The following is a 14,855-nucleotide window of genomic DNA, read 5'->3' on the forward strand; positions in this document are numbered from 1 at the left end:
CATGACTACAAATCGCTTGATCGAAATTTATAAACTATTGTATCATTCGTTTATTTTAGCGCGTTTTCTTATGACCCCCCCGTATGAATCGAAGTATCACCGATTGCTTGAGCAGTAGTGTTGCCACTCGCCACGGTGGCTATGGCGGTCTGCTGCTGAGCACAAGGTCCCCGGTGTGACTCCCGGCTACGGCGGCCGCACTCGTTCTCTGGGACTGGAATGGAAAAACACTCGTGTGACACCTTGTGACGCTTTGCCCGACTACAGTTCATTTGAAAAAATAAATAAAGAATGTGTCGCGTGAGTGCTCTCTTTGAAGGAAAATCATAAAAGGACTGTAAGTTAATGATTATGTTGCTACCAGTGCTTTACAGCACCAATTAATTACACACAGGTAGGTCACTGCAATATTATCTTTGTGTGCTCTCTTGTTAAAGTGTGCGTCACAAGATGTCGCCGGCAGCGTTATTGCTGCCGTGCACCTTCCTGCTTATCCGGTAAACCGAAAAGGCTATGGAATTTGCGGACAAGCTAAAACTCTAGCGTGAGTACTGTACCGTCGCCGCTCCGACCTGGTAGCCAGCTTTAGCACGCTCTGCGTCCGCAGATAACATCTAGCAACGAGGGTTGCGATATGGGCTGCTTGATTCATCATGCCAAAGCGAATTATAGCACAAAAGGCCGCGATGACAGTAGAAGACACATTGGGCACTCACAGCGCTACGTATTGTGTTAAAAGTAGCGTTGTGTGTACTCAATGTGTCTTCTAGTCACCTCGTCGTTCTTTTTCTTTTTTTTTAATGCCTCTCTTACTCGCTCGGCATCTGGCGAGCGCGCAGTAAATTGTGCGGTACTGCTATGCTAAAAGGCACTTGGGTTAATTGGCTAGGTGCTATATTGAAGAGAGGGCAAAAGACACGGACACCCGAGAAGGCGACACAATCGTTTGTTGTCGTTGCCTACCTTGTCTAGTAGGAGCTCATGCGGCGAAAAAAGCGTGTGCGTGTGCCTGCTTCTAGAAGTAGCATGCAAGGGATATTACTCCCATATTCACAGTTTCCACGGCGCTGCAGGCAATCAGGGGCACGGGTTAAGGCGCAGGATTTAATCCCTACTAGCGATTCTCCAACAGTACTACGGCCGCGTGGATGTCAAGGCAACCCTTCTATTGATATTTTGTTTTTAAATGCATTTACTCTCGCATTGATCGTCCAGTTCGGTGCATATATTATGCTAAAATTGTTGAGAAACACCTGCAACATAACGTGTTTCCCTCGCATCGACCCTTGTAAACGGCTCTCTTCGCTCGAGAGGCCGTATGACTTCTCAAAATAATATAAATGCGAATTATAGGTGCTCTTCTAAACGTGTGGTTTCGTTAGTTTAGCAAACCTTGGTGACACTTATGCAAGGTAGCTCGCACAACATAGCGTCCTGGGGACTCCTGCAGCATAGAATTGAGTTACCTGAGGAATGGTATCGCGTACTCGGGGGGTCAACAAGGTACCTTCGAAGTGTACCACAATGTCGCTCGCCTCTTTCTTGGGGCCACATGGTGTGCTAGGAGGTTTCTTTTCCCAGCGCGTCTTCTGTTCCCCCTCCCTTCCTGCGCTCGGGGAAGGGAAAGAGGGCGAGGATGTGACCATGATTTGAGGGACCTTATGGGGGGCACCTTGAATCCGTTTGCTTCATTTCAATGACAAAGCAACGAACGGGGCGCTTGGGTTGGCGCTCACCCTCTCGTGGAGAGAGGGCCTCGGCCGCTTTCACACCGGGGAAAGAGGGAACCGGCGGGAGAGAAAGGATGGTCGCTCGCTGTCTTCGTTTCCCTCCTCTAAGTATCGGCGCTTTCCCTTCAGAGCCGTCGCGTTTTGTTGGCATGGGCTTCTGTTTAGTGTCGCCGGTACGGAGCTCGACTCCCTCCATCTGCAGCGGCTGTGTCCTCGTGTCGTCCTTGTGCGCGCACTGTTCCTTCCAGCTCCGTTTTTCCCTAGACGTGTCGGGCTCCGCATTTTTCTGATCGCGAAGCTTATTGACTTCGCCGGCTTCGATATTTACTCCTGTGGATACCAAACGGCACCCAAATGTCGACAAAAGGTCAGTAAATCCTACGAGACATCAGTATACGTGGGGTGCGCTCGCACGCCTTCTTGAGTTAATACGGTCGATGCAGACATTTCGTCAGCTGCCCAACGCGGCTTGCTTCGCGGCGTTTGGCAGCTCTCGAACAAGCTATGCGATATCTTTTCGTAGGGATCATTTTAGGGAATCTAGGGAGCGTTGACGACAGCGTACAGCGCGCTGTGTATTCACGACTGAATACCCTGTATTCCAGTGTGCCGTGGACAGCGACGAAACCCCCGTTCTCATCCGAAGCGTTTTCGTCGCATGTATGCCTTGTGAACGTACAAATGCCTTGTGACAATTCGTGGAGAGTCGCATTAACTTTCTGCTTTGTTATAACTAATAGTTTAGTGCGAAAAGCGTTGTTTTTCTTTGAATATATTGATCTTTTGTCCATACTTTGTAAACGCCAAGAATACCCGCTACGAGCGTGTGATGTGTGCTGGATGTGGCGTTGCCTTTGAGTTTCTCATCATTTTGTGTGTTTGTGTGTATGCGTGTGTAGAACGGACACTTAAGGAGTCGGGTGAAAAAAAAAACACGTGTTAGGCGCTGGTTAGTGTCGCTACCTAGAATCCTGCTTTCATACATTTTTGTCTTATTTCCGAGTACTAATCCCCTAATTTAGTTCCGTCTCAGAGCTTATTCGGCCAGATCTGTTCTTCAGAAATAGGTGGTCCTTCTGTTCCTCTCTGAAAAGCCCCCTCCACTCCGCTCTGTCTTATCAGAATCCTGTCACCGATGCCAAGTGACATTACCCGTTCCGTTCTTGAAAACAATGGCCGAAGTTTTAGTCTGTTTTAGACTTTTTTCTGACTGGAAAAGATTTTTGCAGGGAGGCTGACTTACAAGTTCTCGCCGTTTGTCTATTAAGTGTTCAACACAGGAATGCACAGATGTTTCTCCCATTTCTGCGCGCTTGGCTGATCATTCGGTCTTAGACATTCCGACACCGTGTCACTATGAGGCTGACACCTCAGGTTTTCTCGCTCGTCACTGTTTTGTTGTGTGGTGTTTTGTGCGTTGTTGTTCGCAGCCACCAACCATTCGTGCTCACTTTTCTTGACTCCGCACGTTTGTATCTAACTGCTTTGCGCGTCAGTTAAAATGTTTCACAGAGTCGCACGACGAGATGTCGTTGCGGGAATAAAGAAATGAGCACTGTGCAATGATTGAATTTTGCGACTCTGCACCTTTATCCAGCCTGTTTTTCTCTACAGTAGCACTTCAGGCTAAAGAGACGCGTTCTGAATCTCTTACTGCATCCCTCTGGCGGCGGTGTCGGCAGCAGTGAACGAGGGGAGGGAGTAGCAGAGGCGTGTGTAAGAAAGAATGCACGCACAAGGAGGGAGCGCGCTGCCAAAGCGAGCGTGAATCCCACCTCAGCAGCCTGGTGCTTCGCGCGCACACCGGCTGGTTTGCTTTGTTGCGTGCCGCTATCTGAAACTCTGCACCGACGGGGAACGCCTCCGAACGATTAATTAAACACCATCTCTTAAGAAAGGGAGTCAACAAGTTAATTACTCCCGTCCCCGTGTAAATAAAACGGCTTCCTCATTTTCGTTGGGGCTCCCCCTCTGTCTTGCTCCCTGCTCCGCGCGCCTTTTGTTTTCTTTTTTTCCTTTTCCAGCGAAGCCCTTTGTCTACGAATGCTGCGCGGCAGCACGTGCAGGCTTGCCGCTTGCGATCCCTGTTGTTCGCGTTTATGCTTCCGCACCAGTTTATCGCGCACATTAACCAGGGCCCTACGCTGACTTTTCTCCCCCCCCCCCTTTTTTTTTCTTGGTGCGCTCCGCAGCAGTTGTAAATGCGCGCCTTGAGACGCGCGACTGTGGACTTAATTGCTGCTTCCTTTGAGTAGTGCAGAATCATGACTACGCTGAAGCGTTCTTAAGACCATTATTGGAAACGCTGCAGTCACAGCGCCAGTTTGAGCATTACAGTACCTTACACAGCGCATTCGCTTTGGTTCTGATTTTGATGCTTGTTGTCGGCGTAATTGGACTTCTAGGTCGTTATTTTCAATTTCAGTTTGTTTCATGTGAATGGAAAGCATTGCGAATGTAGAGTAAAATACAGAAAGAGGTCCCGAAATGGTACACTGTACAATGACAACTTATGAATAAATGCATAAACATAAATAGATGTATTCAAGAAAGCAGCAGGAAGCACCGCTATCATTATCGACAGCGCATACCACATTGAATCAACGCAGCATACTAGGTAAGCGTATATATCACCGCCGTAAACTTCGATCATGGGTTTAACGTGATTAAAGAGCAGCATTTTTGAAGTCCACCTCACAGTGTTTCGCTAATTATTAGTGAGCATTCCATGCATTTGATAACCGCTAGAGATGGATGATGATGATTAGTGTAGTTTATTAGCGCAAGGGCCAGATGTAGCCAAAGATCGGCAACGCTAGAGATTCGAGCTTTTAAGTTTCTTACATGTAGTGCGGCGGCAGTCCGCCTTGTACGATGATCCCAATCCCACCACGCCGCGCGACTTCGGAAACAAGCGGCTTTCCTGGCGCTGTAGTTCTCCGCGATGCTTCGTTATTGTTGTTGTCGCGTGGAGGCAGGATTAGCGTAATGAAGGCTTAATTAGAACACTCAAAAGCTCAATGTTCGGCTGTAAAGTCGAATAAACGATATCAAGGGTAGATCTGTCGAGAATTGATAGCGGATTAAGACTTATCAGCACTGTGGCCAAATTAAATACTGATTAGAGTTAACCGGATTATCAATGCATTTCACCACTCACTTTGCTGACGCATTTTTCGAAACAGTTGTTAAGCACTTGATTTCTGCTGAATTAGCATTACTTCATTACTGCTCTGCTTCAATTCCGCAGTTGGAGCATGCACTCCAACGTGATTAATCAAAGGTAATTAGGGGCATTCATCAATTAGTTAACATCGCACTACGATTAGTCGTTTAAATATTGTTTGCCTCTTCAAGTACTTAAGTTGATGTGAAAGAATTGCACTATCTGTCACAGGCGATTTCTAATAAGTCTTCGTGTGAAATAAGATCACCTGGTATTATATTGGTATATGTATACCGTGCCATCTATGTTATTCTTTCACGAGTGGTATGAAAAAAATCCCTAAATTTATGCGAGCTTCGCGATTACTGCTTTAATGTGCTTTGTGTCTCCGGCTTACATTAGGTGCGCGAATAGTTAATGGAGCGCTTAGAGAAAAATTACTCATTAATATTTTTATTTAAGAACTATTAATGTAATTCATGTCAAGCCAGCCGGCCCAATAATAGCCGTTCGCTAGAAATCCTGTGCTTAGCGCTACGATCACGAAAAAATATGCTCAAATCCTGTGGAAAGAAGTACACCGTTCTTCCAAGTATCAACACTATGAAGCAATGTACTGCTGACAAGTGTTAAACGAAATTGAACTACCTTTTGTTGGGGATCTTGAGCGCATATTTCTCGAAACTGGCTCCTGCATGAGTGTACATCCATAGAGCACTAACCTGCTTAAATCTGCCATCTCATCATGTGCCCAAATGCAATTAATTGAAATATTGTTTAGAAAATCGGTTCTGCTGCCAGGGCCCCATAGCTGCCAGTTCCTTTCGCCGCTTGTGTTTTGTCTTACGCCTTTGTATCGTTGCGTATGACGACCACCTTTATTTCACTGAAGTGAAGTCGACGGTACTTGAGTGAACCTGCTTCTTTCTTTATGCTATTAGCGCCCTCTAATCAGCGAGCACATATGCAAACTTGTGACGGTTCTCAGTGCGTGGCTTTTTGTCAGCACCTTCGTATATGGTTATGCGAAACAAGTACAGCATGGAGCCGGCTAGACCGGCCGCGAGACCCTTTGGACGCATTCGTGTTTGAAACCATCCGACCTGCCTATCGGAGCCGTGAGGCGTGGCTTGTGTTTCTTCTTACTTGCCTTAGCTCGAGACATATAGACGAGGGTTGGCGGTGATTTAGGCACGGCGTGTTTGTGTGGGCTGGCTTGTTTCAAGTTGTCCAGGGGCGCACGGGGCATCTATAAATATAGATATTGCGCACGAGGCGCCATTACTTTTAACGAGGGGATGCTAAGAGTCCCGTGTTCTGTGCGCCTCGTCCCGGGCCTTCAGTTGGCGATAAAAGACAAGCGCTCTTGCTCCCCCATCTTGGCTGGAAGTGCTGGACGAATTAGGCACGACGCTGACTCAAGCCAGCGCTGCCAGATTCCATTTCCCAGCGTTTCATCCTTTGCTTCCCCTTGTTTTGCTGCTTCTCTCACATTTGTGGCTTTCCGTAATCGGTGCGCGATCTGGAGGGCCCACGACGGCCCGTGTGTATATCACCACTCTTCGACCGCCCGAATGTGCGTCGCATGCGCAGCCTGAGAGCTACGTCGTCCAGACTGTTTATTTTACACGTGAGCCGAAAGGGCGTCGCGTACTATTAATGAAAACCTCGCCTGACCATGTTTGCCCAGTGAAAGCCTGTGAGATGCCTGCCTGCCCAGCGCCGCTCGCGGCGGACATTAAATGGCAGTTCCGGTTGTTGTTGCTCTTTACTTATCATCATCTGAGCGAAGTGCAATTCTCTGGAGTAATCGGCACCACGCGGCGCGACAGAGCGCAAAATAAATTTTGGAAATGGGCGTGCACAGGCGCGACCCCCTGGGCACCACCCTGTAGCTGCCGCCGTTCGTGACGTCAGCGAGGCAGGTGCAGCGCTTCAACAGCATTTTGCATCTCGGAGGAAGACTCTCAGCCGCCCTCGTACAAAGGCGCCCACGCACGCCTCCATGCAGTGTGCGCCCTATGTGCTACGCTGGTCCATTGGTTGACGCTAGGCGGCGCAGTTTTCCAACTGAGAATTTCCTTACATCGGTACGTGTATAGAATGGAGCGCAAATGCCAGCAAAATAAACGTATTTTTTAACAAGAAGTATGGTGCCTTAAATAATAACAAATTTATGTATGCTGATTTGTGACCACATGAGAAATTGCAATTCTAAGAGTCTCGTGCATTTATAAAGGTATCACCGGTGAGCGTCGCTTTATCTACTTTCACGCGACTTGTGTGCCAACAGAAAGAGAGGAGTCCTTGCTGAGGGCGTAATATCGGGCTTGATTCTGTCGACTTAACTCGTAATATATTATCACTTCCGCCACAATTTTCGTTAAACGTTTCGCACAGTTGTCGGTATCTTCTGTCAGCCATGATCCGATCCTGTCTGCGAGCGACTCGCCGATGTGGTTGTAGTTCCCCACTCTTGTCTGTGCAGTCGAGTTACAGGTCGCTGGAAATGCAAGTCGAGTTGCGACACGTTCGACAGCAACGTGGTTCTTGCATCTTTATCTGAAAGTGCGCGCCATGTCTGTGTCACTTTCCCGCAAATAAGGGGAGCGCCAAGGAAAAAGAAAGCCAGGGCGCCACTGAACAAAGCCGGTCGGCCGGTTGGAGCTGCGTGTGAACGTTTCTTCCAGTGAATGCATTCGGAGACATCATGCTGCCTCTTGCGAGTGTAAATAAGCGTTTTGTGTTCCCTTCTCCACCTTGAAGGGAGTTACGGGGTTGCGGAGAAGCCAGGATGCCCGGCAAGCGCAGATGCTTTGGACTTGTCGCTGGAAAAGAGAATATTAACAAAGAAGCAAGGCACCATTGATACAGAATTGGTGCAGAAAGAATGCCTTGCCGGGCTTGCAGAGGAGTATGCGCCTCAAGGGGGGATCTTTCATATGAAAGGGGCGACATCCATATGAAGGACGTGATCACGTGGTGAAAAATTCACTGGCGCCTTTGTCTCTGGCCCTCTGTTCGCTGCTCTCTGCATTGTTTGGAACCAGCTGCTGCTGGATGGCAGTCTATCTTATTTTTTGACCACGCTTTGTTGCTTGCCTTCTACCTATCACCCCTGACTAAAACACACAACGACCGTCGCTGTATAGCTCGAAGCCGTTGTTTGAATCGGGGTCCCTGGTTTTATTATTATTATTTTTTTTTTTTGTAGATTCTAAGGGGCTCGGTCAGGGGAGCGGTGCACTAGCGATCTCTTGCGTAATGCGCCGCGTTTATAGCCGATCGAAACACATAATCCCTAATCCTTACATAAAAAGAGCCCTTACCAAGGTGGGACGTAGGGCTACGTGTCTTTCTGTCTTCTTGGTCTCGGTGTGTTTGTCATTCCTTGTAAGAATGTGTCTTACATTTTTGTCACCTTATTTTCTCTGTTTACATAACTACTAAACTGGCAAGAAACCGTTGAACGGACTCTCTGCGTCCATGAGCATACGCAAATCAGCGGGCATGGTTCGTTATCAAGTGTAGATAAATTTTCGAAGGTGGTTCAGACAGTGTTCAGTTGTTTTCTTACCTTGCTATGCTCTCTTCGCGCTGCACTTTGTTTCGTCAGTCGGGAGCCACCTCGACAATGGTCAATCTTCAGCGACTCAAAGGCAGCCCTACAATCTGTACTATCAGCTCTGCGTCGCGGGCCATTCGAACAGCTCGTATTCCATATTGGATTCCTACTCCATACATCACAGGAGAAAGGAGACCACGTGACGTTTCAGTGGCTGCCAAGTCACTGCGGCGTCACTGGAAACGAAGACGCCGATTATGCCCCTCGGGCAGCTCTTGAAGACGCACAAGAAGAGGCCATACCGCTTTCACGATCCGACGCAGCTAGCAGACTTCGAGTGTTTGCACAGATCACGCTCTCTCCATGGTGCAAACCAAACAGCCAGACCAACCAGAGCAACCGTCAATACCACCTGCCCTCTTTGATGCATCTCTATATACCAACTGGATTCCGCCGAAGAGAGGCGACTCTGCTTTATCGCTTATGGCTAGGGGCGGCTTTCACGAAATCGTACTCATTTCGCATTGGAATGGCCGACAACGCTCTCTGCAACGCCTGTCTTTGCGAGGAGACGCTGGAACACATTCTGTGCGACTGTCCTGAATATAATGTTCAGCGACAGTCCCTGGCATCCGTTCTAGCGCACCTTGACACTAGACCATTGTCCCTCGACACGATTTTCACATGCCGCCGACAGAAGACATCGCAGGTGAAGGCGACGGTTTTTGACTTCGGTTTTTGAAAGAGACGGGATTGGACAAGTGGCTGTGACAGTGATATCACGTACCATGCCAGATTGATGGACTCTAACGGACGATGTGTGTGTGCTGTGCTATGTGCTCTCTCTCTCTCTTCCCCTTCCCTATCTTTCGTCGCCCCCATCCCTCTCCCATGTGTAGGGTAGCAAACCGGTTAAGCTAAACTGGTTAACCTCCCTGCCTTTCCTTCTCCCCTTTAACCTTCCTTCTACAACGCGCGCACACACACACACACACACACAGATATATATATATATATATATATATATATATATATATATATATATATATATATTAATAGGGTTTTACGTGCCAAAACCAGGATCTGATTATGAGGCACGCCATAGTGGGGGACTCCGGAAATTTCGACCGCTTGGGGATCTTTAGCGTGCACCGAAATCTAAGTATACAGACGTTTTCGCATTTCATCCCCATCGAAATGCGGCCGCTGTGGCCGGCATTATATATATATATATATATATTCATTAATTGAGATAAACTCATCTGACACTTGCCCTTTTCAATACAAGTTGGTTCATTATCATCATATCTTATTGATGTTCTATTGTTTTTATGGAGTGTCATGACGTTTCGTCCTTTTTTATACAGTCTACGTGCGTGGCATAGAGCGGGAAATGCTTATCCGGTTATTATGTGGTACCAACTGGAACACGTTTCCATCCTAGAATGTTTAAGCGTCCTCTTTCTGCCTTCCTGCATCACGTGACACAAGACCTTGCCGCGCCTCAGCACTTATGGCAGTCGTCTTTGATGGAATTTGCAATAAATGCGATGCTCCGTTTTTGGTGCTGTGAGAACAGAATTGAGAACGTGACGACCTGTGCGCGCGACCAATTAATCTCCGAACCCGCACAGTGCCCAAAGCAAGAAAAATTCGATTTTATACTCGGCAATTACCCGCGCACGCTATTAAGCGCCTTTCCGTCTTCCACTAGTGGTCACTTTTTGTTCTTTTTTCTTTTTCCTTCTTCTTCCATTCCCCCTCTTCACCGGATGCACATGTGAAATGAGGCAGCGAATGGGTGCAAAAGGTAGTCCGCGCAAAGCGCGGTCGATCGAGCGGATGGACTTTCCGAACCTTGTGTGCGGTCCCTGATCGCTTACTACAACATTTGCAAATAAAAGAAAGACAGCCGCACTTGGAAGTAAGCGAAATGCGCCAGTTTCTTGGGGAATCTTGGAATTAGGTGATTAGAGTGTCATTACAGGGCTCGTTTCGCTTTCGATCGCGCAAGCGCGGCATTTTCGCAAGAAATTAAAGAATTCGCACCAAGATAATTAAAGGGGGTAACTTTTAAACACCAAAGGTTGTTACTGCTTTATTTTTTATTTTTTTGTAGAAATGCTGACGTCGACATTCTGGTTCATAAGACTTTTGTAGAATTATATTTCTCGTGAATTTTTTTTTTCTGTTATATATGGCGTCTAACGCAACAAATACGCGCACGCATTCAGCTGGAAGTGGCCACGACTTTTGGTGACACATAGCTTGATGTTCCAGCTTTCTACTTTTGCCTAACCCTTTATACTATAGTAAGGGTCGAGCAAAATGTGGCGTATCAAAGGTTTATGGTATTAAAGTGACATATGGCGTTCGCATTTTTCAAAGCTGAACGGTATATTCGGTCAGAACAAAAGCGTAGAAATCTGTGTTCCTCCCAAGCTTTCTTATGTATATGAGGACGTTCTACGTTCGACGGGGCCAAGCGAAAAAGGATGAACACGTTTGATCATTACCATATAGACGATGTCACCATACATCCTGATGTTATGGATGATGCCATGAGAAACGTTCAATTTGTCGCTTAATTTACGCCTTACCTGTTTTATGCTAGCTGAGTATTGCCTGGTGTTATGCCACTTGAGCCTAAAGCCTGAAATGGGTGGACGTATATTACGATAGTGCCACTCATGCGTTCTTTTTTCTTTTCTTGTCTGTTGCAGAACTGCTGCATCGTCATGACGTAACTGAGCCATGGAAGCCCCCCAGCGTAGCATGGACACGGGCCAGCAGCCTGCTGTAGTGGCCAGCATGACTCCCGAAGACTGTCCAGCGTCCGGCGCTGAGCGTGGTGACAAGTCGGCCGACGGTGGAAGTCCCCCGAGCCAGCAGTTTAAAGAAGATCCGGCCGACGCGTCGGACCAGAGCTCTTCCCTCAGCGATGTGGAAACATTCAACGGCAAGATTGTGTACAACCCGGACGGATCGGCTTTCATCATCGAAACTGCGACCGCGGGGGACTCAGATGGTGTCAGCGACGAAGACTGCAGCTTGGACCTCCCCCACCAAGAAGGCAGCATTGTCGACGGTCCAGGTGTCACGCCGCCTCCGATCATTCCGCAAGTGGTCAACGCGTTCCATATTTCGCGCAATCCCGCCCTCTATAGTGCTCTCTATGGCCAAGCATATAGTCTCTTGCAAGAAAAGAAGAAAGTTCCTGAAGTCCCTATTATGCACAGCTATCGCGTCTTTTCGGTGCGGGACCAGAAGAATAAGGACGATAAAGGAGCCACAGAAGATGGCATGGACGGTGCAGCCGACGAGAAGAAAGCCCCACGGCCGCCGGGCTGGAGTACTCTTTTGAACACGAACCTCCCGCTCATGGAACATCCGTCGGTGCCCATCAAGCCTATTCTTATGTGCTTTATCTGCAAGCTGTCTTTCGGTTTTACTAAGTCATTTGTAGGCCACGCGATTGGCGAGCATGGTATCACGTTGACGGACGAGGAACGCCATATGATGAACCAGAAGAATATTTCGGCCATCATTCAGGGGGTGGGAAAGGACAAAGAGCCCCTGCTGTCTTTTCTCGAGCCCCTTCCCGCACAAGGCGCCGGCGGCCCGTGCGGCAGCGGAAAGTTTCAAGCCAAGAACCCGATCGCCAGTAGCTCGTCTTCAAGTTCATTGGCGCCAGCGGAGGCAGGCGTCGGCCCGCTTCTTAGCGTGAACACTAATGGCCCCGAGACTCCGTCGGCCCAAGAAGCTCGCAAAAGTCCTCAAGCACCTGTGCTGACGCCGCCCAGCTCTTCGAACGCCAGTCATCGACCAGACGAAACGTTGGCGCCAGAGCTTGAGGACTTGGCGAATATTGAAAAAATAGCCAAGGCGGCTGCAGCTGCCGCTGCAGTCGTTGAGAACCCTCCTGTAGCGGCAGCAACCGCAGAAAAGGTGACACCTGTGACCCTGCCGACCAGCACTGAACCTCCACCGCGAATTTCGCCGCCGTCAGCTGAGCGACCAATGAGCGCGGGCAGCTCGTCCTCTCCGGGTGTGTCGCCCAAGCTTCTGCCGCAACCACCGTTTCTGAATGCTTGCGCTTCACCAGTGATGGCCTGCCCACAACACCCTGATGGCAAGACCAATGGCGTGGAATGTCCTAAGTGCGACACGGTCCTTGGATCATCGCGTTCCCTCGGTGGCCATATGACAATGATGCACTCCCGTAATTCTTGCAAGACACTTAAGTGTCCCAAGTGCAACTGGCACTACAAGTACCAAGAAACACTCGAGATCCATATGAAAGAGAAACATCCCGAGAACGAACTGAACTGCATCTACTGCTTGACCAGCCAACCGCACCCGCGGCTAGCTCGAGGCGAAACATACACATGCGGCTACAAGCCATACCGCTGCGAGGTCTGCAATTACTCGACGACCACCAAGGGCAACCTGAGCATCCACATGCAGTCCGACAAGCACATCAACAACATTCAGGAGCTCCAGAACGGCAACTTGCAGGCCACACCCGAGCAGCTCCTCCAGCAGCAGCAGCCGCCGCAGCAGCAGCAGCCTCCGGCGCTTCCGGAGGCCGTCAAGAAGCCCGGGCCAGCGGCCAAACCCAAGGCGACGTGGCGGTGCGACGTGTGCAACTACGAGACGAACGTGGCGCGGAACCTGCGCATCCACATGACCAGCGAGAAGCACACGCACAACATGATGGTCCTGCAGCAGAACGTTAAGCACATGCAACAGCTGAGCGCTCTGCAGCAGGCCCAGGCCCTGGACCCGCTGTTCCAGTTCCACCCGGGCCTCTTGCTGCCCTGCGACGGCCAGCTGCAACCGGAGGCGGCGCTCGCGGACATGGCTTACAACCATGCCTTGCTCATGATGGCCTCCCAGCAGCACCAGCAGCAGCAGGCCCTGGCCGCGGCCGCCGCGGGCTCGCCGCTCGCCTCGCCTACAATGGACATGGAGCACCCGGACCCGACGCTGCGCCTAGAGCTCTCGACCGACGACACGTCGCAGCTGTTCCAATGCTGTGTCTGCGGTTTGTTTTCAGTGGACTCGGTGGAGGCCCTCGGGGCCCACTTCCAACAGGACCGCACGCGGCAGCGCGAAGACGAAGTCCTCATGGCGGTGGCCGGCAGCTACGTCTGCAAACTATGTTCCTACAAGACCAACCTGAGGGCCAACTTCCAGCTCCACTGCAAAACGGACAAGCACCTGCAGAGGCTGCAGCACGTGAACCATATAAAGGAGGGCGGCCCGCGCAACGACTGGAAGCTCAAGTACGTCAACGTCAGCAACCCCGTCCAGGTGCGCTGCAATGCGTGCGACTACTACACCAATTCGGTGCACAAGCTCCAGCTGCACGCGGCCAGCGCCAGGCACGACCTGGTGGCCAGGCTCTTTCTCTTCCTCGTGGCAGCCGAGACGAACCTGCGCGGCGACGTGGCGCGCCACTACCAGTGCACGGCCTGCGGCTTTCACTCGCGAACCCGCAGTGGCCTCTTGGGGCACGCGCACTCGCTGCGCCACTTGCAGCAGACGCGTGCCAAGGACGAGAGCTCGGTCGGCGAATCCTGGAAGGACATCTTCCTCGTCAAGGAGTACGCGGGCAATGAGCATGTCAGCTTCGACGTCGACGTCGGTGAGTTGTTGAATCGGCGGCTTTAGTGTGTTGCTCATGTGGGTAGTAATGAGCTTGTGCTCATGAGATCGAAGAAGAACGAGTAGCGCAAAATTAAGCTCTGATTCTGTCAAACATTTGTTTTTGCACTTTGTTACTTGCCGCCAACCTTAGTATTAGCGAAAGTGATTCTCATGAACGTAGTTCTAGGCGCAGTCTTCACAGTCAGCAACGACTTGGCCAAAGTTTTAGTCAAACATGTTGGTGGCCCTGCCCCACGGAACAGCTATTATGATACGTGTGCTCGTCTGGCCTGTTGACAATTTTTCGACAATAGCTGGTATGCGCTCCTAATTCGTCTAGATTTATCGGCCCTCGTCGGCGTCTCTAGTAGTAAACCGTTCAATACATATTGCTTCCTACATGTATATGTAACGTTTACGGAGAGCTCACCAGCACTGCTGGTGAGCGTTCTATCTTCACGTGCACTATGTGTCACTAACAATCCCCTTTAGTCATTTGAATGCATACTTAAATATTCCGTGATACATTTTTCTGAATGCGAACAGTAATCGCTAAGAATTTACAAAAGCAGGAGACGCGCCTGAGCGGACTATCAGTGGTACCACACACGCTTCGACATTCCTTCGACTGCGGCAATTCTTAGCCGATAAGCGCACGCTGTTTGCAGATAATGTTGACCTGTTTGTCATACGGCTCAGCGTAAGGCGTGGCAGTTCGTCTAATAACTTTGTTAGGGAAGCG

General features: G+C 49.6%; 1 protein-coding gene across 6 annotated transcripts in view; it reads left to right on the forward strand.

Annotated features, from left to right (window-relative positions):
• The window catches only part of zfh2 (Zn finger homeodomain 2), a 464,809-nt gene that overhangs the window by 319,847 nt on the left and 130,107 nt on the right, over window positions 1–14,855 (forward strand). For all 6 annotated transcript variants that reach the window (XM_050193384.3, XM_050193386.2, XM_055061869.2 and 3 more), the window contains one exon: window positions 11,185–14,111. In XM_050193384.3, the coding sequence (XP_050049341.2) occupies window positions 11,216–14,111 (2,896 nt within the window). In that variant the 5' untranslated portion in view covers window positions 11,185–11,215. The remainder of the gene's footprint in view (window positions 1–11,184; window positions 14,112–14,855) is intronic.

The sequence above is a fragment of the Dermacentor andersoni genome, chromosome 1, assembly GCF_023375885.2.
Source record: "Dermacentor andersoni chromosome 1, qqDerAnde1_hic_scaffold, whole genome shotgun sequence".
In the NCBI taxonomy this organism is placed as follows: domain Eukaryota; kingdom Metazoa; phylum Arthropoda; class Arachnida; order Ixodida; family Ixodidae; genus Dermacentor; species Dermacentor andersoni.